The following is a 25,237-nucleotide window of genomic DNA, read 5'->3' on the forward strand; positions in this document are numbered from 1 at the left end:
GAACAGAGAGGTCTTGCTTGTTATCATCCAACACGAAAAACAGATACAGGTCATCACACAGGGATTTCAGTAATGTTGCCTAATGAGAAAGAACAGAGAGAAAATAAAACCTAATCATCAACACTTTCCTTTAAGTAGCAATCCCATTTCCCCCCCAGTATTCCCCCCCCTCTGTCTTTCTGTAGACGAAGAGCGAAAGTCATCTTTTCCATGGAGCATATATAATTGACAATTACAGTAAAAATGTCCATATTTGGAGGATTTCTCTGCAGCCAACATTAGGTGCCAGCTTTTTTTAGGTGCTACTAGGACATTTTTCAGGAGCTAGGCATCATCTTTACATAAGTGTTTAGGGGGAACCCCAAGATACAGAGAGGAAGAAGACACATCGACTTCAGCTCCGCATTCAAAACAATCAACCCTGCTCTCCTCCAGGGCAGCTCTCCCAGCTCCACGTGCCCCACTCCACCTGCAGGTGGATCACTGACCTCCTGACCAGCAGGAGTCAGCACGTGAAAATGGAGAAGCATGTCTTGGACCCTCGATCCATCAGCACCGGTGGCCCCCAAGGCTGCGTCCTGTCCCCGCTGCTCTTCTCACTCTACACCAATGGCTGCATCTCCAGACGTCAATCTGTCAATGCTCCCGAAGTTTGCGGACAACACCACCGTCTTCGGACCCATCTCTGAGGTGACGAGTCTGTTTACAGACGGAAGGTTGACCACCTGGCTTCTTGGTGAAGCTAGAACAACCTGAAGCTAAAATCCCTGGAGACAGTGGTGGTGAACTTTAGGAGAAGCCCACTGTTGTTCAATAGTGCAGAAGGCTTTGTAGAAATCTCAGAACCTGATGAAACTGTGGATCAAAGCTAGGTCACAAATAACGCGTGTGGTTGAAGACGTTGTTCGGACTTCCGTTCAACACAAACGGCATGCCGATGTGTGGTTTTACTCTGAAAAAAGAATGCACTTCAGTGCCCAAACCGGATGTAACATTATGCATCATTATTAACGACGGACAGCTTAACCGGAAACGGCTCTGGCTTCGCAGAGCCTCATGGTTGGCTATCTTTTTTGTGTCACGCGCTGTAACAGTCGATAGGCATACGGATAGGATTGAAAGTAACAATAACAATAAGTTTTACTTAATAAATATTTTTTATTTTTTGCAAAAATTCACATCCATAAAAATAAAACTTTAAAAAATAAACAATTCTTTTCTGCTTTATATAAATTGAGAAATATATAGCTACCATTTCCAGAAGCACAAACAGAAAAGCAGTCAAAACACATAATGCTTGCTATGACATTTTCACTTAATGTGCACTTTAAATTAACCCCCTGGCAAAAGTGTTTTATATTTTTTCAGCATCACTATTATTATTATTATTATCATCATCATTATTATTGTTAATACTACATATGTACAATGTTCCTGTATCGTTAGTACTCTTTTCAATTAAAATAAATAATACAGATAGGCTCATGTGCTACTATAATGAAACTCAACTCTATATTTAAGTCCCTGAAATGAATGAAATCAAAATGTGGCAAAAATCTCTATGGATTACTAAAAAATGATCTGACCATCATAATATCTTAAAAACTAACAATCGTTTAGTCAACGCTTATTTACGATTTAGTTATTTTATGGTTATTTTACGTTTTATTCTGCTTAATTGATTTATTTGCCTTTTTCGTATGGTTTGTGTACACGTTTCACATCTCTTGTGGCGTCTGCTCATTGTTTTCATTGTAGAGGATGAAAAGTTTTCACATTTGTTTTGTAAGTTTGCCTTATTGTTGTAAACGTATCGCTTGAATAAAAAAAAGGGTCGCTAGGCATGCTGGGAAAAGTAGGCACTTCAGTTTGCCGACAGCCTCCTGACGTGCGCGGCGCGTTGCGAGCGCGGAATTGGAAAAGCCGACGAGAGGATGAAACCAAGGCCTTCACAGTATCTCCAGTTAATCGTGTCCGTCGCCGACAGAGCTAACATACGTGGGTGGGGATCAATTTCTAAGGATTCTGATATAAAATGAGCTTTGTGAGCGTCACCTTTCTGGTGTTCTTCGATAACATGAACTAAGTGACACGCCGCCGTAAGTTGGGCCCTCACGGCGGGCCTCTAGCTAACCTCCTCTCCCTTTTCCGGCTTTTCTACAGACCGTCGGTAGTTACTGAATGTGTGTCCCTCACTGGACAAAATGTCCGGCTTCAACTTCGGATCAGGGACGCTCGGCGCCGCTAACACCGGCGGTGGGTTTGCGTTCGGAGCCCCGGCCAGGTAATGTTTAGCAGTAGCAGTTGTGCTAGCTGGCGGTAGCTTAACGACGGCGGGTCGTACGTACGGCACGTCGGCTCCGGCGGAAACTTCTGCGTCCTGCGCCGCCTCCCTGCACTATCACTCACCACATGTTGCCTGGTGTACAACAGTTTAACATGATATGATGTTTCACAGAGTTCAGTTAACGTATTGTAACGTGCATGGATAAGTAGACACGCTGGCCGCTGGCTGGCGGGTCTGACCCTTTAGTCGAGCGGTTAGCGATGTCTCCTGCGGTGCGGGCGATACGGGTTCGCTTCCCGGCCGCGGCAGTTCCTGTGGTTGCGTTGTCCCCCGAATTCGCTACAGTATTTACGACCACCGAGCGTACGTGGTCGCTTCACAAGGTCATAATACCGACTCCCGCTAACTAACTGCGACCTGTTTGCCTCGTATGGGGGATATTAATTGGGTGCTCGTGGTCAGTTTTCACAAAAATATAAAATCTACCCCCTCCTCGGGTATTATTTCATCAAATTCCTTTTAGTTGACATAACATTTAATCGTATCTCTTAACCCGATCATCTCTTATGAATGCTTCATGTTTCAAATTGCTACATTAGTAAGGGATCATGGATTTACATTTGACCGCTGATTAGTCCGGGAAAGACCAGGCGCTTCTAATTTTTGTACATTGTGTGACTTGCTATTTGTGCAACAATGCGTTACTACACATTTATTTATTTATTGTGTTTTTTTGTTTTATCCAAACCGTTTATCCTGCTCTCAGGGTCTCGGGGATGCTGGAGCCTACCCCAGCACTCATTGGGCGGCAGGCGGGGAGACTACCTACCCCCCTAGTGTAGACTAATTACTACACAATTTATAAAGTTGAAATGTCTCCCCGAGTGCATTGACGAGTTAGTGTAATTTTGCAATAGAGCATTGCTCTCCAGTTGACGTTTCACTGAAATGAATGTTTGTTAAAGTGAAGCCCAGGTTAGTAAAATGTGTCATCGTCCCACTTCGCTGTGTACCCCATGTAGATCTGTGAGGTTCTGACAAGAATTTGTTGCCTTTTCCATTGTCAGCACGGCTCCTGCAGCAAGCACCAGCGGCTTCAGTTTTGGGTCTGCTCTGGGTGCAGCAACCCCTGCTGCCCCCGCCACCACCACAACCACCCCAGCGCTTAGCCTGGGAACCACGCTCTTCAGCCAAAAGCCTGCTGGGGGCTTCTCTTTCAACACACCTGCGTCAAGTAATTCACACCAACAAACACACACACAGACACAACAACAGCAAAAAGCACCCCGTTTGCATTTTTTGCAGAGGTTTGTGTAACTGGGGATTAGGCTTTGGTGATTGGGCAAATATATCGGCGATTGGCCGAGTCCAATTGGCAGTCGGGGTTTTTTGGGCGAATTTTTGCATGATTTTTGTCCTTTATTGTGCTAATTTAATGGTCTGCGTCCTTGAGAATTCAGCTGGATAAATAATTAACCTGTAAAGTACAATTCAAAGCACGCACAAATAGGAAATGGCAGTTGAGGTTGGGCCATATGCATGGTCTTATTGCAATGATTTCCGACGAGTCTTTCGCAAAACAGCAGTGACAAAATTTAAGCCGTCTTTAGTGGTTGTTGTCTGATCGATTGGTGCTGAAAAGCAACATCCATTCAGAAATCATATTTGGGAACCAGACTAAAAAGTGTATATGCAGGTATACTCCCTGATCATTTGATAGTGATAGCATAGTTATGTTATCCCCATCTGTTTGTTCATTTGGAGGCTGCAAGCAGAGGCATCCTTCTCTGACACCATCTGACTTTTTTTTTTCTAAATCATGTTGGACAGCTGTTCAGCCTGTCTTCACATCTTATTGCTTAGCAAAGATCTCAAGGTGATTTATTTTAATTGAAGCAGAGTAGCCTATAGGCTGTAATGTTTCAGTAAAATTAGATTTTCACATTAATGCTCATGTAAATTGGTAGTGCTAGAATCGTTTGCCAGCACTACTTGTTTGCAAAGACGGCAACTTACTTCATTTAGGTCCTTCAACTTGTTGGTTGCATACAGGTTTAAAACCAAAATAATCCCAAATTGCGGATTTTGTATTCTTTTTTGTAACGAGCTATTCCATTCGCTGAACGTGACGGGGGGGGGGGGGTCAGCAATCAGCTGGGCTGACAATGGCCGGTAGGAAAATTTTGACATATCGCCCAACCCTACTGGGGAATATCAGACTATAAATGTGTTGAAGATGCACATTTTGAAAAAAAAAAGGAATAATTTGCCAACTTGCATGTAGTGTGCACATGTAACTGGGACAACTATCACTCACATCAACAGACATGGCTCGTGCAAGTACTTAAAGTCCTGGGTGTGCCTAACCTATCCATCCACATCCTCCAACACACCCTCCAGTCACAAATTCTCACATTTTGGTTTTGACCTTTCTCTTTAAGGTGCTGCTGCTCCAACTGCTGGCCTTACGTTAGGTAAGTTTGGGTGTGTAGTAAAATGGTGTGCTCATTGTGCGTAATGAAAGATTAGGTCATTTAAAACCTAAAACAAGTGTCTGGTAAGACAGAACATAAAAGATAAAAAAAATGCATGCTGGAGAGAAAAAGCAAAATACATTTTCTCTCTGTTACTCAAAAGAAGCTTCACTTGTCAAGTGCAAACAACAAGTGTCCTTTTACTTTCACAGGTGCCACAGCTGCCCCCATGGGCTTCAGCTTGGCCTTCAATAAGCCTGCTGCTTCAGCTGCCCCTTTTTCCCTCACGGCCACCACCACCTCCTCGGCCCCTGCTGGAACAGGTCTAACGTTAGGCTCAGTTTTGACCTCCACTGCCCCACAGCAGCCTGCGGCTACAGGCTTCACCCTTGGCCTTGGTAGTACAGCAGCCACAACAGCAGCCACAACGGGCCTGTCCCTCGGTGGGGGTCTCTTCTCTAACACAGCCTCCACTGGTGAGATGCGTTGGCAAACAGACACTGTTGGGCAGGCTGACACACAGTTTTATTTTTCAGTTTTCCCAATAAATGTACACACTTGGATTGTAACCTTTTCTGATAAGCATCCATAAACAATATCCAATTACCTGAAGGTGTGTGTTTTTCGCCTGTTGTTGTTTTTGTTTTTTGTAAAAACTTCATTTGGCAACAGTACTTGACTCTTGTCAGACTGTATTTACATAGAAAATAGCTGACTGCTTATTGGTTAGAATAGAGACGCATTTAACCCTGGAACCTGACACTGTCAATACTTTCTGTCTACTATTTGTTCCAGGTTTGGGCCAGACCACTTTAGGAGGAGCGGGGTTGACGTTGGGTTCTCTGATTGCCACTTCTACGGCTGTGTCAGCTGCCCCTGCACCCAGTATCGGCCTGGGTGGGGTCGATTTCAGCACCTCTGAGAAGAAGAGCGACAAATCTGGCGCTAATCCCCAGTATGTCCTCAGATGTGCACAGTTTCAGACTCTACCAATTATTCAGTCTAATAAACTATACTGTTAATAGTTTTCCAAAACTAAGTTTTGAACCAATTTATTATGAACATTTGATGACACTATCAACACTATCAGTAACAATTGATTTTAAATGCATTTCCTTGAGAACCTGACAGCTGCTGAATACTCATATGTCCATGAGAAAAAATGGTCACAGTTGACAGTTCTCATTCTCTCTATTAGGGATAGCAAAGCTTTGAAAGATGAAAACCTTCCTGCAGTCATTTGTCAGGATGTGGAGAATTACCAGTAAGTATTGCAGCTCTTCACTACTCGATACACTTTTAACCTTTCATACCGAATTTCACATTTAAACAGTGTGCATGTGCAGTGCTTGAACACATAGTGAGTTTATTCAGTTACTCTCATGTATAGATGAATTGTGCCAATATCCCTCTCCATTACGATGTAAGTCTAGCACAAGTTGGCTCTGCCTGTTGATGCAATATTAAAACCTCATTGTGTTAGAAACTCTAGCTAGATTTCTGCTTGTCATCATATCTTTTCTGCTCCCCCTTTCAAATCTTTTCTCAATTTCTTGCACACTGTTTCACTGACCCCATACTCATCATTCTGGTGCTTCCTCTCTTTCCTCTATACTCTTATTCCTCTAACCCTGGTAGCCTCTCATCTACTTGTCTTCGCACCCTAAGTTGTCTAAACTTTCTTGTGTTTATGGTGCCTTGACTTGTGCACTTGAAATACAATTGGGAGCGGAAAATATAATTATTTTTTACAAGATATGAGATGTAACACACACTTGTTTGACAGTGTGTCTTTTATGCTAGATGTACACAGATCTTCAATTTGAGGGTTCTTTGTGAAATATTTATAGTGCATCAACGAGAAATCCATCACAACTTTATTGATTTTTAAGAAAGCATTCGACAGTGTGGCAACAGGCTCTGTAGAAAATCATGAGAAAACATAACATCAATGAACACCTTGTCCAAGTTATCAAAGCTCTTTATAAAGATTCGAAAAGCGCAGTGCTAGTGGACAGCACACTCAGCGACTGGTTCACTACAACAGTAGGAGTGAAATAAGGTTGTTTACTGTCACTGTGCCTTTTCAATGTATTCCTTGAAGAGATCATCACCAACGCTATGGAGGGTTTTGAACCAACTCTCACAATCAGCGGAAGAAAAATCACCAACCTTCGCTTTGCAGATGACATAGATCTAATCGCCAGCAATAGGGAAGAACTAGCTGAAATAACCAGAAGACTGGACAAGGCGGCTAAGGACATGGGTATGTTGATCAGTACTCAAAAAAGCAAAATCATGACAACAAAAGATCACCGGAGGAGGGAGACTGAAGTGATTGAAGAGCAGAACACAGAAATCATTGTTGGCAGCAAAAAACTTGAGGAAGTCGTGTCTTTAAATATCTTGAATCTGTGATTAATGAAGACAGAAGATCGGAAAAAGAAATTAGGAGCAGAATCGCCCTCGCAACAAGTGCAATGACCAAACTCAACACAATCTGGAAAGATAAAAAAACTTGGAATGAAGTCAAAAATGCAACTGCTCCACACCATCATAATAGCAACTCTTCTATACGGTGCAGAATCCTGGACCCCAACAAAAGCTATGGAGAAAAAAATACAAGCCTTTGAACTTAGAGCACACAGAAGAATGCTGCAGATCCCATACACAGCGCACGTCACCAACACTGCAGAGTTGAACAGAGTTAAGGAAGCTATTGGTCACCATGATAGTTTACTGACAATGGTAAAAAAAAAGGAAATTAAACTGGTTTGGGCACGTTTGCCGAACGGAAAGGACACTTGCAAAGGACATCCTGCAAGGCCTGATAGAAGGGACTAGGAAGAGAGGGGGACCAAGAAAACAAAATGCACAAATGAAAAATATCAGACTTTCTCACTCCCTGCCCATCCAAACCCGGCCTCCTCTACATCAGATGCTAACGATGTTGAGACAAACTCGACCAGTGAACGTTCTCAAGTGACGTTTGAGTCATCCCAGCCTGATTCAGTCAGTGTGCAGTCCTTTACTGGTGATGATAACCAAGCGCAGTGAGTGGAGTCTTCCTCTCCCGTCCCTGCGGCTCCTGTCCCTACTAGACCGTTTAAATCAGCTTGGCTAAAAGAGTTTGCCTGGTTATGTTACAACAAAGGGAACATGGAGTTCACCTTTTGTACTCAAGTAGGAAAAGAGATGCTGGTTCATTACCTGTTCGAGTCATTTTAAAAAAGAAAAAAGTTTGGCCCAGCGCCCAGTGTGAAGCGCTAAAGAAGGCACAGACCTGACTACACTGACCGGCCAAGTGACACTGACGTGGTGGTGGTGGGAGATACTGGAGTTTGAACCTGAATAAGCAGGAACCAGCTAATTGTACATAATATGATTGCAGCATAGTGAACATTGCACATATTGTGTATGTAAATAATGCATTGTGTAGACTATGGAAGGCAGCGCAAACAAAGGCAGAGAGTACAGAGGTGAAAGAAAAGGCAGTGTGGTGAGGCACTTTCTTTTTCTTTTGTTCTTTTTTTTTGAGGCACTCCTTTAACAATGTAGCATATGACATTGTTATATTTTGGCTCCTGAAAACTTGATTTGGCTCCAAAGTACTTTGTGTTTAGGAGCCAATGGCTCCAAGGTTTGTTTTTTTCTTTTGCCTGGGGCCCTGATTTAGGAGATATTGAATGATAAACTAAAGGTCGATTTACCTAAATGGAGAGATGACAAGTTGCAAATAAAGTCAATTACCTGTACTTGATAATGTAATAATTTGATAATGTGTTTTTTTTTTTTGTTTTTTTTTGACAAAACACTTGGACATGTTTTTCTACATACCTCTGGTGCATACAGACTTCTGATTGTGATCATTTGTATACTGTAGATTACAATTAAAACAGATTTGATACAGGACCATAAGGCAGGTTTTTAGCCGATCAAAAGGAAAAATGTTACCAAGTAGGCACTCCTATGCCAAGAAGCTTGTCTAGATTATAATAGACGCTTAACATTTAATAAGATGAGAACCAGCAGTGCATATTTTGAGCTCTTTGAATGTCTGATGTAATTTCCTATTTTTCATGATTATATACAAGTATATCCATCATTATGGTATGTTCTAAATTTTTATGTACTTTTTTTTTGTTCAGTATATTTATTCCCTTTGTTGTAAACATGAGTATGCCTATTGTTCTATACTATATTTACACCCATGCCCTATTTATTGCTATATCCTGTACTTTGGTGTTTTGCAGTGGCAGTTTCACTATGGGGATCATTAGTTTCAATGTAATTAACACCAAAATGCATGCAGCGCTTTATATTATCTTTTAAACTGAACAAAGCTGTACTCCTTCCCTCCTTGTAGGAAGTTTGTGAAGGAGCAGAAGCGGGTCCAGGAAGACATTTGCAGGATGTCTTCTAAGGCCATGTCTAATGTCATGGATGACATCAAAATCCTCAAACAGCAGCTCTCTGTCAGTGCAAGTGGCCTTCAGAGGCAGGCACTCGCCATAAACAAGCTAAAGATGGAGACAGCACAGGTAAAACAACTAAGCACACACACACACACACCAGAGCACATCTATCAAGCATGTTTGAATAGCTGATCGAGGACCATATGGCAGATTTTTATCTGACAGGGAAAATGTTTCCTAATAAGTACTCCTGTCTTAAGTTGGCCAGCCTGCACAACAAAGATTTCATCAACTATAGCCAAAGAGATGGGAGAGGAGTTGCACTGAATAAATGTATTAAAAGTTGTATTAACGGGGGTGCCCGGGTGGCTCACCTGGTAGACCTAAGGATGAGTCGTTACCACAGCGGCCTGGGTTCAAATACGGCCCGGCCCCTTTGCTGTATGTCATCCCCCTCTCTCGCCCCTGTCTTTTCTGTCTCTCTATTGTCACTGTTAAAATAAAGAAGAAAATACCGAAAAAATAAGTTGTTTTAACAGAAAGTTAATTCCCTCTCTTTTCTTTACCAGGAGCTGAAGAATTCTGAAATAGCACTGCGGACACAGAACACCCCCCTTGGTCTTCAGCATGAGAACACAGCCCCATCAGAGTAAGAAATCTAACTGATGGTAGTCCAGCGCAAGGATGGGTGCGAAATATTGTTATTGAACCAAAAGTTGAAAGGCAGTACGGTTTATTCCTACACCTGGCTCAGATTTATCTTCAAGGTAAAGAAACCTCATTGGTAAAAATAAAGTTGGTCAAAGGAATCCAGGGACGCAACAGTTTCTGCTAACTAACAGTTCCTCCCATTTCTCCTCTAAATTGGACTACACATCTCTTTCTTGCATGTGTGGCCAACATGCTTATACAGTTGTGTGTGTGTGCTAGAAATAGGTGCTCATTGCCAGTGTACAACTTTCACCCTTCTTTAATTTTGGTGGTAATTTTTGTAAATTTTTTTTAACTACACTTTGATCCAATTTAACTAAACTTTGAATGAATTAGATAAAGATATTTGTGTATTTTGATATAAATGCATATTGATATGATGTTACAGTCTTGGAAAATCAACATTTTTACTTAATTCATTTGCCTTTTATGATGTGTGATATTCTTCCACATTTGGTTAAGACTGGTTAACACCATGCAACATATTTTCTTGGAGAAGTCCTACCCTATGTCTGCGTGGGTTTCCTGTGTCTCAGTTTCCAACCACAGTCCACATGTAGGTCAGGTGAATCGGCTGTACTCCATTGTCCCCAGGTGTGTGTGTGTGTGTGTGTGTGTGTGTGTGTGTGTGTGTGTGTGTGTGTGTGTGTGTGTGTGTGTGTGTGTGTGTGTGTGAGAGAGAGGGGGGGGGGGGAGAGAGAGTGAGAGAGGGACTGGCAGCCTGTCCAGGGTGTCTCCCTGCCTGCCGCCCAATGGCTGCTGGGATAGGCTCCCCGTGACCCTATGTAGGATAAGCTCTTTGGATAATGGAATGGGGGAAAAAAGTCCTACCTGACAACCATTTTAAATTAGCAACTTAGCAGCTACTAAAGAGTTGTAGATATTCATGGTTTAATTATTGTCTCAGATACACCAGTAATGGAAATTATCGAAAAGGACATTGGACATATCTTCAGGATTAAAGCTTTGATCGTTTCCTCTAACATTAAATCATTTGCCTTTGTGTAGTTATTTCCGTAACCTGGTGGAGCAGTTTGAGGTGCGGTTGCAGCAGTACAGGCAGCTGATAGAGGAGCTGGAGAACCACCTGACAACACAGAGCAGCGGTTCACACATCACTCCTCAGGGTAAGAGGACACGCTAGGTTTCTAAACCAGATTAGGGCTTCACAATATATCGTTTCAGCATCATCATCGCGATATGCGCAATAGTCACATCAATGTGAAGTAAGGCAAATTAATCAAACACCTCATGCTACAACATTTTGCTGCTTGATACAAAAGGAAAACTCGCACAGTTCTCATTTTCCATGACTAATCTACAAGAGAAGTCTGTCTGATATAATTTACTCTAATTTAAGGGTTCTTGGATACACAGTTTGTTGCTTGTGATTGACATGCAGGCTCCGCATGCACAGCAAACCACCATTCACAATCATTCTTGATCAGTTTATCAAACAACCAAAACAGGCCCCGGTAGTCATCTGAAATACCACTGTAAATTAAAACTATAAGAAACTACTACGTGAAAACTACAAGAAAATAAAAACATGTTTAAAATATACATCTTTCATTCTGTTTAAAGTCTCTCAAGTTAGTGTCCAGTGATTAACAGGCCCAAACGTTAGCACAACAGAAATGCGATGAAATCAAATAAAATTGCTAAAAACATATCATATTGTCCATGTAAAGCCACATCAACAAACATTATACACAAATATAAAACAAATGAAGGACAATTACCATGTGCACCTCTTGAACCACATGTAGAATAGTTATTTTGGGGGCTGTATACGGAGATGTCTTTCCTCTGCATCCATGTTTGTTCTGACGCAACGCAACAGCTATGCCCGTAACTAAACTCTGGTCATGTGACCCGTTACACTCAAACTTGTCAGTTCATCTCTCCACTACTTTAAAGCATGAGACTTTTAATTTACCAAAGATCTTTTTGAATCTAACCTGGGAGTTGGTGTAGAGAGCACAAATACGAAAATGAAAATTGTATGAATATTTATTTACTGCTTTATTTGTCGGTGTCTGTTGGTGTCCCTTTTATGATTATTACTTTTTCCTCATTCTCTCATTTGACACTTTCTTCACAGTCATAAATTTATCTTCTCACGTACTTTGTCATAAACTTGTTTACTTTGTGTATCTGTATGTTTCCCAGACCTGTCTTTAGCCATGCAGAAGTTGTACCAGACTTTTGTTGCACAGGCTGCTCAGCTCCACACCGTTCATGAAAATGTCAAGGTGGGTTCTTCTCTTGTCTTGTTTTTTTTTTTTATGGGGCTGGGAATCGATGGGTACTTATTGATACAGTATTCCAACAATATTTTGGTGTTGATCTGATACATATTGTGATCTTTAAAATAATACAATATTATAAATATTGTGATTCAATATTATGATTTGAGTCTCCATATGCTCTTATCTACAGTAAAATGTGAAAACTGCAATAATCCCCCAAAAATTAAGCCCCATGTGTTTCAAAACCTTAAAACATGAGGATGCTTGTCTTGCCTGCCTGCTGTTATATTAGCTTCATTTCACTGTATTTGTCACATACCTTGAAGCACCCATACCTTGGCCTCTGTCAGGCCTTTTGAAGTACTCGCTGATGTCCCTTTGTGCCACAAAGGGATTTTTTCTTATCCAGTGCGAGTGTCTTAGGACAGGATGTTTTATTTCTGTTAAGTTCCCTGAGGTCAATTTTGTAATTTGTGATATTGGGCTATACACATAAAATTCTTTCTCCATTTCTCTTGCCCTTTCGTTCTCTTACAGGTATTGGAATAGAAATTACATTTTGAATGCACTACTGGGTTTAAGAAATTGCCGTTTGACACTCCCCCTTACCCTGTCTTTTGTTCAGCCTCCAATCAGCTATTGACTCCTTCTCCTTTTTTGTTTCCCATGCTCACTTTCTCTCTCTTATAGAAATTGAAGCACCAGTATCTGTCCTACCGCCAGGCCTTCCTGGATGACTCCACTGACGTCTTCGAATCCAAACGGGTATCCAACAGGAAGTGGCAGAGCGCGCCACGTGTCACCACTGGGCCGGCCCCGTTCTCCAGCGCGCCCAATGCCGCAGCTGTTGCTATGGCGGCCACGCTGACCCAGCAGCAGCAACCTAATCCAGGTCTGACCGCCTTCAAGTTCTAGAACCTTCACACTTCTGACATTATTCCCCTACCTCAAAATAACCCTGCTAGAGTGAATGAAGGCGGGGTGAGAGCAGAAGAGAGGTGATAGGACAGGGTTGTGGTAGGGGGAAGGGGGATGAGAAAGAGGGAAGAAAGAGATGAAAGTAATTAAGAAAAAAAAAAAGAGTTGTGCCAAGCTCTTTAGTTTCTCCAGTAGAAGAGTGGGAGTGCAGAGAGAGTGAGGAGAGGGTAAAGATCTTGTGCCGAAGTCCCACAGAAAACCTTTATCTCTGTGCTACTTTGCCACCGTTTTTCCTCTCTCTCTCTCTCTCTCTCTCTCTCTCTCTCTCTCTCTCTCTCTCTCTCTCTCTCTCTCTTCTCTCCTCTCTCTCTCTCTCTCTCTCTCTCTCTCTCCTCTCTCTCTCTCTCTCTCTCTCTCTCTCATCTCTCTCTCTCTCTCTCTCTCTCTCTCTCTCTCTCTCTCTCTCTCTCTCTTCTCTCTCTCTCTCTCTCTCTCTCTCTCTCTCTCTCTCTCTCTCTCTCTCTCTCTCTCTCTCTCTCTCTCTCTGCACCAGGAAGTAAAATAAGGAGGACAAATATCATTTGCAGGACACTTTCATCTGATGCATCTTGCAACATCATGTATGTATGTATGCATTGTCAGTAAATGTGGCCCTCATGGAAATCTAAACCCTGGCAGTGTTGATGCCAAGCTCTACACATTCAACTTTACAAAAGAATGTCATGATGTTGCCAACACATAATTGATGCCAAGAATGTTTTCCTCCCTATTCAAATCTCTCCCTTTCCCTCTGTGTCCTGTGAATTGGGATTTCAGATCCTGGTTACAAAGCTGACGTTACTGGAGATACAATACAAAAGGAAACAGGCTGCTTTTTGCTGCCTGTCTCTACTGACTCACTTGAATCTTTAATCTATAGCTAGAAATTCTAAGGCTCATTTTGAGTCAAGGCTATGCTTTTATTCAAAGTGTGCTTGAAATGCGCATACTCAATTAAGGTGAAGAATTGGAAGAGGTTTGATGTCATATTACCCCTTTGCTGTGTTATGTAGGTTTTTTTTCTTGGATGAATGTTCTCAGAAGGTTTAGCAAGGAGTTTGGGTGTTTATTAATTTTTAGAAAGTGTCTGGTTTTTTTAACTGCCGTGTAAGGTGTAGATTTATTACAATGTAGCGCCTACTGTCCCCGCTCTGTCTAGAAAACAGGGCTCGCTTATGTAGGGATACTCCAGTTGATCAGATGCCAATCAATATGGGCTAATTTTCATTGTACATAGAGGGCTCTTTAACTTATTCAGCCAAGGAATAACGTTTTAAGAAAATAGTTATTTAAAACATTTACTCATTCAAAACAAACTGCTATTCTTGTGTAGCGCAAAACCAATAGCACACTTGTGACTGATTTCACAGTCAAGACCAGTATTTTAAGAAACCATAATCTCCGTATTGACAGAGAAACACTGAACTTGAATTAAACAGGGTAATTTCATTGTCAGAGAAGGCACTATTTTGCAATAAGTGTTAGCCATCATACAGCATGTTGCATATCCATTTTGCTTGATGCTAGTGCAAAGGCTGCTCAAATACTCAATATTGGCTCCTTGGCCCATCACTGCAGTGTGGTCAAGTTGATTTCAAACAAACGCAAAGATACTTCAGGACACTGAAGGTGTTTTTGGCTTCCCCTCCCCCTCCCCTTACACAAGCTGCTTAATAATATTGTGGAAGTAGATCAATTTTGGAAGCTGTTCTTAAAGAATCGCTGTTTGAGCTCTTTGAGTCAGAGCTCAATCACATCCCTCTTACACTGTACACTAATGCTGTGACAAACAACCTGTAGACACGTTTAAATACCTAATTCACCTCAGTACTCAATGATAAATGTCTTTATGCATGCTCAGTAATCCAGATAAGGAAATCACAGAAAGTTGAATTTGTTCATCTGAACACAAGTTTTAGTGTGAGAAAGGGTTCATCACTCATCCAAGTGATCTCTTGGATGAGTGATGAACTGTTTCTCCCACTAAACGTTGTGTCCAGATCAATGATAAATGTATCTATTTGCATAGTGTTTTGAAATTCATAGCATTTTGCAAATGCATAATGTTTTGAAATTCTCACTGTCCTTGTTCAAAGTGGTGTCCATAATGGATTTTGCCACACCTCTGAGGTGTTAAACAAGTTTTCAGCCTTTTATGTGGGCTTTGTTTGTTTTACCCCCTTACTGGCATATCGGAGCGCCTACTTACTATGAACAAACTAAGCTTGGTATGTGTGTTGGTATAATAGTGTATTTTTCAAGTGTTTGCATTGTTTACTAAGTTGAATATATCCAGTACAAATATCATCCATTTATCACCATGGCAACATTCTGTTTCCATTGATTCTTCAAAGCAATAGTTAAATTGGTTAGGGTTACTACAGTTGCAGGGGATGGACATCCTCCAAAAGAATATGTACATATGTGATTGTGCAAACCATTGAAAATAGCGAGGCATATAGAAACAGATATTTAATTAATTTAGTATTGAATCTATTTCTGCTTAATTTGCTGCAGTTGTCATCAAGAATGCAACATATGTTTGTTATTAGAACCCAGATACCACCAAACCTTTAAAAATAAATAAGCAGTGGCCTGTATTTTTTTTTATACATAGGAGGTTAAGAACATTTGTACATCATGGTACTTTTCATTGAGTACTTTTCCTTGAGTAAATTTGATTGAGTATCTAGCCTATGTATTGTTTGCCAAGTAGAGTAATCTATTATGTCCATCTGTTATTGTGTGTACTAAGTCTAGTCAAAAATTGCTGCCATACTTTTGTTTTTGCTTAACAGGGTCACAAATTGAAATGGTTTGAATTGCATAGAGAAGGAGGCCTTAATCAGAAATCATAGAACAGTGTAACACTAGCCCTGCAATTCAGTTGGTGTGGTTTCATGGAGACACTAATATAACCCTACAGGGTAAGGTAGTCCATTAGGTTAGCCAGGAGGTTTGTGAAATTAGTACCTCAAGGAGTTCGGACTTAAAGTTTGTGAAATTAGTACCTCAAGGAGTTCGGACAAAAAGTGCCAAAATACTGGCATTTCTGGTGCTCAGTTGGGTTTTACTGAGAATCAGGATTTGCTGAGGTCTAGTTTTTGGAGTTTTGCTTTACAACTAGACTTGTCTCTGTAGTAACTTGTCAACATCAGGACCAAGGGGAAGTGCTAGGGCCTTTTTAAGTGAAGTTGTAGTTTTCATTAAGTAAATTATTGTCCTTAATCATTAAATTGAAAGTTGTATTTTTGAGTTAAAGGATTTCACTTTTTTTGAAGTTTTATGTGTGACAGAGGAAGATGCAGAGGACAGAAAGAAATGGAAATGGATGATCCGCTGTGGCGACCGCTAACGGGAACTGCAGAAAGTAGTAGTAGTAGTAGTTGTATGCTATAAACTCTGACTAAACCTAGATGTTTCTGAAGTGGAAGTTGGGTTATAAAACAACTATAACCTGAGTTTCTGTCACATACTGACCAAGAGGAGTGGTTCACTTGGGCTCACCATCACAAACAGAAGCGATGTGGTGATGATGAGCTCAATTTAGCCATTTTGATGAAACATCTCGAATGTAACATGTTATTTATGTGGGGAAACATAAAGGCAGATGGCATGTTATTTATGTGGGGAAACATAAAGGCAGATGGCTATTCAGCTTTTCCTATGTTTTTATTTATTGGTTGTTGTCTTACACAAAGGTCAAAACAATGGCAGAAAACTACCATTTGCTCACTTTTTAATAGATAAGCATGATGGTATATGTAGCCATCGCTGTTTGACAGGATACTTCACTAAAGGGCTAAAGTCATTGTTCTATCATCAAAGCTGGTCAGTTTGCTTTTTATTACATCTAATTCAAAAAGAGGGACTCCTAGTCATTTGCTAATTAAGTATATATTTTCGGTTGGATTATTTAAGATGGAGAATATGAATCTTCTAGTTGAAAAGTTTTTAAATCGTAAACAAAATAAACGGGGCATCCGGGTAGCGTAGCAGTCTATTCCGTTGCCTACCAACACGGGGATCGCCAGTTCGAATCCCCGTGTTGCCTCCGGCTTAGTTTGGCGTCCTTACAGACACAACTGGCCGTGTCTGTGGGTGGGAAGCTAGATGTGGGTATGTGTCCTAGTTGCTGCATTAGTCCCTCCTCTAGTCGGTTTGGGTGCCTGTTCGGGGGGGAGGGGGAATAGTGTGATCCTTCCACATGCGACATCCCCCTGGTGAAACTCCTCACTGTCATGTGAAAAGAAGTGGCTGGCGACTCCACATGTATCGGAGGAGACGTGGTAGTCTGCAGCCCTCCCCAGATCGGCAGAGGGGGTGGAGTTGCGACCGGGAAGGCTCGGCAGAGTGGGGTAATTGTCCGGGGGGAAAAAAAGTTTTTAAATCTTAAAACAAAATAAACATTCGGGGATAGCCAAAAACAAAATTGAGCCCATTATCATTCAACATCATTTCAAAAGACAGGAGCTATTTCTGCTGCTCAGATATACCACTCAAGGAAAATGGGATACATATGTGCCAAACATCAGTATGGTTATGTGTCCACAGAACCTTTCTTCGCGAATCATGGTCCCTTTTGTTGTCTTTTGCAATGGAAATTACCTCGTTTGCTCTGCTTCTTGATGTTGCCGAGATATCATTAAGGTTTCAGCACTTAGAGTGCCAGGAAAAAAAATTAAAGGCTGTGTGGTTAAAGAGCATTGCACTTCAAATTGCTTCTCAATTGTCATTTTAGCAGCACCAACATCCATAACCTCCCTTGTCAGCTGTTCATTGATGCCAGCTGAAAACAAAACATGTATAAGTACCCTGCGGACACAGAACCTAATTGTGCGAATGCGGCCCTCTTTTGTGAGGCAGCTGTGTATGCTCTGAGATTATGAGCCTGCTGGGTTGGATGCTACGTAGAGTGCTCCCCGAGACACCCCTAACCTCCTTCAGATTTAGGTTTTGTTAAAGTAAGCCGTTGCACATTATAAATACATGAGTCACTGAAGGGCAGTGCTAAACTCTTATATTGTAGAGTTGAGAAACATTAGACCTAGCTAGAACCATAATTTATAATCTGGGTCCCCAGGTAATCCACAGTTTTGACTTTTCCATCTTTAACACCTTTTTTACGCATTTTTTTAATCTTTAAAAATGAATGGAATTACTTTTGATTTGTCTGAGATTTTTAGACTTTGAAGTTGATAGAGCTGGAAATTTAGCCTCAATATTGTTTCCAAGTGTTTAAACTATATTAATCCTAGAACAATAAGTAATGAAATTATTTACCTCTGTGCCACTTTAATAAATGTAAACAACCATTGGAAGTTGGATTCTTTGGGAAAGACAAGGTTTTGTTTCGTTCGCCAGTACAGTTTGCAACAGTAATACTGTTCTTTTAACTAGCCTTTTGCAAATAGGGTAATAAGTCATTTTAGAGGTTGGCACAACGTGGCACTTGGCATTTCCCTTAATGATATTCTCATTTTAAACAGACTCCTGCCGGTCTTTTTTCTTAACACAGCAGTTCCTTGTTTGAGAATCTTTTCGAGTGGTTTCTTAACTGTGATTGTTTTTGAATGTGTCGATGGTTCCTGATCTTCTTGTGCCATTGTGTTGAAACTGATAGTGTTCCCTATAGTAGACCTGGTTATTCAACCTATTCCAGTGTTATTCCAGAGCACCTGGTCCCTGTGTAGGGTTTTTATTTTCTTTTGAGTGATTAGCTCATATGTAGTGTTTTCAAATGTCTATTCTTTGACATCATCTCCTTTTTTGACTATTAATGTGTGATACACTGACAGCATGCTTGCTTTGTTCCACAAGAGATTTTTTTAGTGATTTGTGTTTTTGTGGCCCTGACTTCCAGAAGGTACCACTGTTGGAAGTTGTTCAAAGGGGTCTGCTGGATCTCTGAATAGCAATAAGTTTACTAATGCTTGTGTGAAAGCTTGACTAATTCATCCATCTTTTTCTTTAAATGTGTTGGTAACTTCTCTCATGTCAATTTTGATATATTTGGGACAGCTTGTGTAGCGTGCCTTGGTATTTAGATCCAGCCAGTGTGCAGCTTGTGTATTAAGGAATAAATAACTTGATTTTTTTTAACCTCGAAGAAAATTAGCTGGGAAATTTTGAGGTTTATTTGTACATAAATCGTCAAACTGATGTTAATGAATTTAGCAAACGTTGATGGGACTATACGAAACTTGGCCCCATATGTGCAACTTTTTGTCCACAAATTTATATCCTGTTAACTTCCCATTTGTTTTTGCCAACAATTACACATCGCCAGATTTTCTTTTATTTAGTTTACACTGAGAGGCATCCATTGATGCTACCTATGTTTCTAAAGTGAATATGGAGTGCTTTGTTTTTATAGATGAGTGTGTTTGATCCTATATAACCAATGCCTGTTAATATATTATATTTAATATATAATATGGTGTGCCTTTTAAATATATTGGGTAGCTATGGTTTTTGTGATTTATTTTTGGCACATGCTAGTTCCTTCACTCTCAGAAATCTTCATTCAATCAGAAGTCTTAGGAAAATTTGTCAAATGCAATAGCAGCTAGCAATTACAAAAATCAAATCCTGTTCTAAAGTGTTGTCTGTTTTATGTAAGTGGAATTGCATATTAAATTGAAAATAAATCCGTTTTTAAACAAAGAAACCTTTGTCCTTGTTTCTTTTTGAGTGGGTTTTTTTTATTTTATTTTTTTATTGCATAGACTGATTGGAAACCTTGCCCAAAATTTGACATCAAAATTGAAACAAGACAGGTTTCTGAGTGAAAGAACTAGCAACATAGCTGCTCTTTTCCATGGTAATATTGTTATTGTGCTAATTGTGATGCTAGCTTTAAGAATTTCATTGAGACTACGTTAATGGTAGTGAATTGATCATCCCTGAAAGCAATACAATCTGTTGGCATAATGATGTGCATATATGGCTATCGGTGAAATCTATGGCATCTGTTAGGTGTACCACATTTGAAAGAGAACTTGTAGTGGCCTGGATCTGCAGTGTTGACTGCAAAATCTCTCGAAAATGAGTGTAGCCCAGGCCAGAGAACGGCAGATAATGCTATCAGCTTGTTGGTCGTTTCATTCTGGTGCTCTTTTTAAGCACAAACATCCTAAAGATAGTAAATCATCGCCTCACAAGCCCATACGAGACGATGCTTGAAGCATTTGCCTTCCTTTTGTACATTTTTTGTACTTCAGAGTTATTTTCAAGGTGTATGTAGTAGGGATTTCTGTGTGAGTTGATGCTTTTATCAGATCTGTCAATGACACATTTTTTGACTGAGTATACAACAAATCTAGAAAATATCCTGACCTTGTAGTGTAGTTAAGTTTGGTGTCATATTTGGGAGCGTAGGCATACACAGGGCTTCGGCGGAGTAAAGCATATGCTGTCTCTCTCTGCCTCAGGGACCCAGGCACCCTTGGGGGCAGGGTTTGGAAACCCCTTTGCATCAGGAGTGGGTACTAGCTTGGGCTCTTCCAGCCTCGGAGGTATAACCTCTGTTTTTTTTTAATTATAAGCATATCCCCATGTATCTATATTTTGCTTCAGAAAGCCGTTTCTGCACAACCCATTTCGTTTTTTCCTCGCTGCTTCTTGGGTGCACTGGGATTTTGAGTCTGGGTAGCAGTTGTGTATGTATAAGATAAGTGAAAGACAAAGGATATGGTCATCATGGCTTGGCAGCCTCTTTCCACTCATGAGTTTGTAAGAGATAAACTAGTCACACTGAAAAGAGAGTAGCCACTTGCCAAAGGTGATTCTTTGGTGATCCAAAACTAATTTGTTGATGTGCCTATACCACAGTTGTAATCAGTTCCTCACTTTTATCAGTGATAAAAGACAAGCATGTATTTAATGTGCATTGCTCTGCCAATTGCTGCCATGCCATTGCAAATAGCAATCAGATAGCAACTTAGATTATTAGTCAGTATATGGTGGCATAGCAATGTGGTTGCGAGCAGTTTGCAAGCAAATAAAACACCAAGTGTTTTGCTTATGGTCTGTCTCAGGTTTTTGAATCCTGTTGACTATTCAAGTGCTATGCCATCTTTCCTGTTTAGTTATTCAATGGCCAATTGTAATTTTGAGATGTGCCCTTGTGCGATACTGATGCTTAGCGCTCCATAGACAAGTCTGCGTGAGATGTTTAATGTGTCCACATTTAGGAGGCACTGCTCCCGTGTTTCATACTCTTGATTATTGGCTGATGGATGTGTTTCTTATGAAAGGGCTAACCTACTTGTACATCTTTTGCAGGTTTTGGTGGTGGTCCAGGGTTTGGAGGGGTAGGGACAGGGGGTTCTTCTTTCGGCTTCACCGCCAGTAAGCCCACAGGAGGCAGTCTGAGTGCAGGTACAAACACATAGACACACACACCTGTGTCAGATAGGCATTTGAAGACAGTCCTTTGTTAAACCACTTTTGGCACCAGATGGGTGGGACGAACTGTCTAGACAGTGTCAGGTAAGTCGGTCAGGGAAAGTTATACAAATTTGTTTTCATTGTAAGTCACTCTGGTTATGAGTGTGAGCTAAATACTTAAAAATGTAAAATCCAAATTATTTTCTTTAATTTTAAGGTTTAATGTGATAGTGTTTCAGCTGTTCTTCGGTCAGTACTTAATTTTGAAAAATTTTGATTTGTGGGGTGGAGAGTACAGAAGGAGAAGGTTGTGTGACTAAAACCATGGATGTGGGGAAATAATTCTGAGTATTTGTCCACAGACATCAGATCACCTTAAACTTTTGGTGTTACATCATCAATTGGAGTGGGGCCAGCAGTGCAACTGGAGTAAAATTTCCACCGTTGGAAAATCTGAACTGAAAGCAGTTAAATCATCTTGGCCAGTGTAGAAATTATGTGCAATATTTATCATTCATCAGGTTGAAGCATAGACTTTATAAAAAAAGATGGACGTAGCGCCTGTGATGTCACCCACTGGTCTCTAATGGTGCATGCATTTTAAAGCCTGAAATGTGGCTTTATGCTTGTAGCCATCTTGTCAGTTGTTGGACCCAGAAAATCCAAATCTGGACAATGGGGTGAACCGTAGGTGGAGCAGTGTTGGAACCTTAGTGGCAGACAGGTTGACGACCTGTCAGTCCAGGCAGACCCGCCCTCAACATGCTACTTTTTTAATCCTCTATCTTCTTAATAGAACAATAATTTTCAAAATAACCACCCTCACACTGTGTGCTAGAGTCAAAATTAGCAATTGAGAACCTAACTTATTTTTAAAAAAAAAACATGTATTGACTTGGTATTTGAAGGTAGAAGTTCTAGTGGCCCAGTTGGAGCTGCAACTTAAGAAGGTACGTCCGCATTGGTTTCAACTTCCCTTCCCAGTGGTTGCTGCTCGGGTTGAAGGCATGTAGACATGTCTGCAGCTCACAAAACATGTTTGAGGGTTTAATTACACACTAAAACATCTGGCATCTGCGTACTGTACCACTGCCGTACAAGCCAGATCTGTCTGTCTCTCACTTGTGTACACACACACACGCACACACACACACACACACACACACAGACACACACGCATACAGTCCGATAGCTTTTAAAGCTGATTGTTCTTCTTTTCCCTCCCTCCCTTCATCCTTTATTCGCCCCCTTCCTATGTTTTCTTTCGCACTTTTCTTACATGTTCCCCTTGCTCCATCTGTCTCTCTCCTGCAGGTTTTGGTGGCAGCAGCACCTCAGGCTTTAACTTCAGTAACCCTGGCATCAATGCCTCAGCTGGCCTGACCTTCGGTGTGTCCAATCCCCCAGCCACGGGCTTCGGCACAGGAGGGCCCCTACTCCAGCTCAAGAAGCCTCCTGTTGGAAACAAGAGGGGCAAGAGATAGAACCAACAAAAGATGTGGACCCCATGACTCACAAGCTTGGAGTTCATAGAGTTTAGAGCCTGGCCTCCCGAAAGCAAAATTTGTATTAAACATCACTAAACATCGACTGAAAATACAACAAACATGATCATGTGGCTATGATAAAGAGGCAATATTTTTAAAGAATTATTATAGAGATTTGATTGGAAACACTAAAAGAAGGGGAGAAATTAATCTCACTTGTTAAATGAATCACTGATACTCGCCGATTAAACAATGACATCCAGAGGAAAAAAACAACAAAACTCAAACCACTGGTTGGAGCTAGGATCATTTTTAATTGATTTGATCCCATTGTTGGTCATCTAATCTTATGAATTGCCCCCAAACTTTGTTCATGTATTATTGTCATCATCGATACTTGTAACTTATTTATACATGTTATTCATTCTTCTAGTTTGGAAATGTGCTTTGAAGAATGTTTTTAGGTGAGGTTTTCGAAACAAAAATTATCCTCATTTTGGGTCCCTAAACCAATTAGATAATGGTACTTTGTGACTCTTGTGATTCTTTCCTTTAGAATTATGAGCACCAAAAACTTAAATGTTCAATTCAGTGAGTGAAATGTCAGATTTAAGACGGGTACCTTACCAGCTTTGAGACACAGGAGACGGGCGTTGTTCCCTCCAGTATGGAAAATGGGATAAGTCAATTTAGATGACAATGTGGGGAAAGTGGTTAACATTTGCATAATTGGTAGTATAAATTTGCCCATTTGCTTTGCCCAAGAACTGTTGCCTGTATGTCATGGCCTTTAGCACTGTTAACACTTTACGGACTGGCAGGAATAGACAGAATTATGAAGTAGATTTTTTTTCTCTCTCCTGTGAGCATCTGCTTTAGTCTGGCTGTGATACAAGTTTGATTTCATTTGCTCTCGGGGAGTAACTTTTTTCCCATAGCATGTAAGACTCAGTCAAACCCAGAAAATGACTAGAATGATGTTCAAATGATGTTTTTATCCAAATCTTGTCCAGAGAGAATAAGAAATGGCAAAGGGAATTGAGGTCACGGTGTAGTATTGAGGTCCACGTTGTGGTCCATGTCCAACGTTTAAGTACATTATGATTCTTGATTCTTTTATAGCAACAGGAAAGGAGTCTACCGGGTGGGCTTTGGGGGGAAGCAGTTTTATTTTTGTATTTTGTATAAGTGGATAACTAGATGAATTTGGGAGGGGTAAAGGGGACTAAAGTATCTGAAAAAAATCTATCACTAAGTTCACATAACCTGTGCTTTCCTTGGCGTCCAAACTCGTCTTTCCTTCATTTCTTTTTAAGTGCATTTTCTGTACACCTGTGAGTATGTGTGAAAATGCACAACTTGGGGAGAGAGAAGTTGCTGTACTCTTGCGCTACATGACTACCATTTAGATTTAACTTCAGCCTGAAAGGGATTTAATAAACAGATTTCTTTTTTCTGTTCAAAGTACCCAGCTATGTATGTGTGCTGAAATTTGCACTTGACAGCTTGTGTATGAACTGACAGTGATCGTTTGAATGTGCATGCTGTACAAATATGAATTCTTTTCTCTGTCATGGTAAATTGTGGAGTTTCCCGCACCGTCTGTTACCAAATACTTGTGTTAATAATTTCAATCAATCACTGTCTGTGTCAACCTGTATTTTCAAAGATTTGTTTGATAATAAAATCCCTCCAGATGGTTGTTTGCCTGTTCATACATGTTCATTTCAATAAATGTTTTGACACAAAAACCAACTTGTTAATCTGCTGGCTTCACATGTTTATTTGATGTATTAATTTTCATGAATTAATTAATTTTGGGATAGGCTCCAGCATCCCTGTGACCCTGAGAGGAGGATAGGCGGTGTGGATAATGGATGGATATAAATTTATAAGTTTTCCACTTCTACTGACACGTCACATTTTGTACCTGTTAAAACGGTAGTACCCAATCTGATCCTCTGGTGACACAGTCACCTGTTCCAGTTATCCCAACCTGCAATCAAGGCGGTTTTTGGACCTAAAATGACAGATGAGTGTACTGAACTACCTGGTAGAATAGAAAACTACCAGTACTGGTGGCACCTGAGGACCAGCGAAGCAGAGCAGTGTTTTGTGCATTTTGACATGTGGTCCTAAACTGGAACGGACTCCTATTAGCACCGCTTTCCAGACCCCACTCCCTGAGTGTAGTAGCCCTTTTGTCTTTTTTATGCAGCTGTTTCGTTGATCAATCACGTGTTCTGTCTTGATTTCCTTTAAC

General features: G+C 40.7%; 1 protein-coding gene across 6 annotated transcripts; it reads left to right on the top strand.

The window, feature by feature from the left end:
• Positions 1-1,882: 1,882 nt before the first annotated feature.
• nup58 (nucleoporin 58) lies at positions 1,883-24,734 on the top strand. 6 transcript variants are annotated; one of them, XM_056299502.1, is made up of 15 exons: positions 1,883-2,002; positions 2,164-2,284; positions 3,355-3,521; positions 4,729-4,761; positions 4,974-5,237; positions 5,557-5,716; positions 5,960-6,025; positions 9,128-9,302; positions 9,746-9,825; positions 10,896-11,014; positions 12,060-12,142; positions 12,830-13,031; positions 20,530-20,613; positions 21,383-21,478; positions 22,802-24,734. In XM_056299502.1, the coding sequence occupies exons 2-15, from the start codon at positions 2,205-2,207 to the stop codon at positions 22,969-22,971; spliced, it is 1,779 nt and encodes a 592-aa protein (XP_056155477.1). In that variant the 5' UTR covers positions 1,883-2,002; positions 2,164-2,204; the 3' UTR covers positions 22,972-24,734. The 6 variants fall into 6 exon arrangements, with proteins under 6 accessions (XP_056155477.1, XP_056155476.1, XP_056155480.1 ...); XM_056299503.1 differs by having other exon boundaries at positions 1,892-1,998; XM_056299501.1 differs by having other exon boundaries at positions 1,883-2,284.
• Positions 24,735-25,237: the final 503 nt, after the last annotated feature.

This window comes from Lampris incognitus, chromosome 19 (assembly GCF_029633865.1).
Source record: "Lampris incognitus isolate fLamInc1 chromosome 19, fLamInc1.hap2, whole genome shotgun sequence".
Classification (NCBI taxonomy): domain Eukaryota; kingdom Metazoa; phylum Chordata; class Actinopteri; order Lampriformes; family Lampridae; genus Lampris; species Lampris incognitus.

Coding starts and splice junctions, on each gene's coding strand:
- nup58 (XM_056299501.1), top strand. CDS start 2,205: ATGTCCGGCTTCAACTTCGGATCAGGGACGCTCGGCGCCGCTAACACC. Junction 3,522..4,728: donor TTTCAACACACCTGCGTCAA/GTAATTCACACC, acceptor TTTCTCTTTAAG/GTGCTGCTGCTCCAACTGCT. Junction 20,614..21,382: donor GGGCTCTTCCAGCCTCGGAG/GTATAACCTCTG, acceptor CATCTTTTGCAG/GTTTTGGTGGTGGTCCAGGG.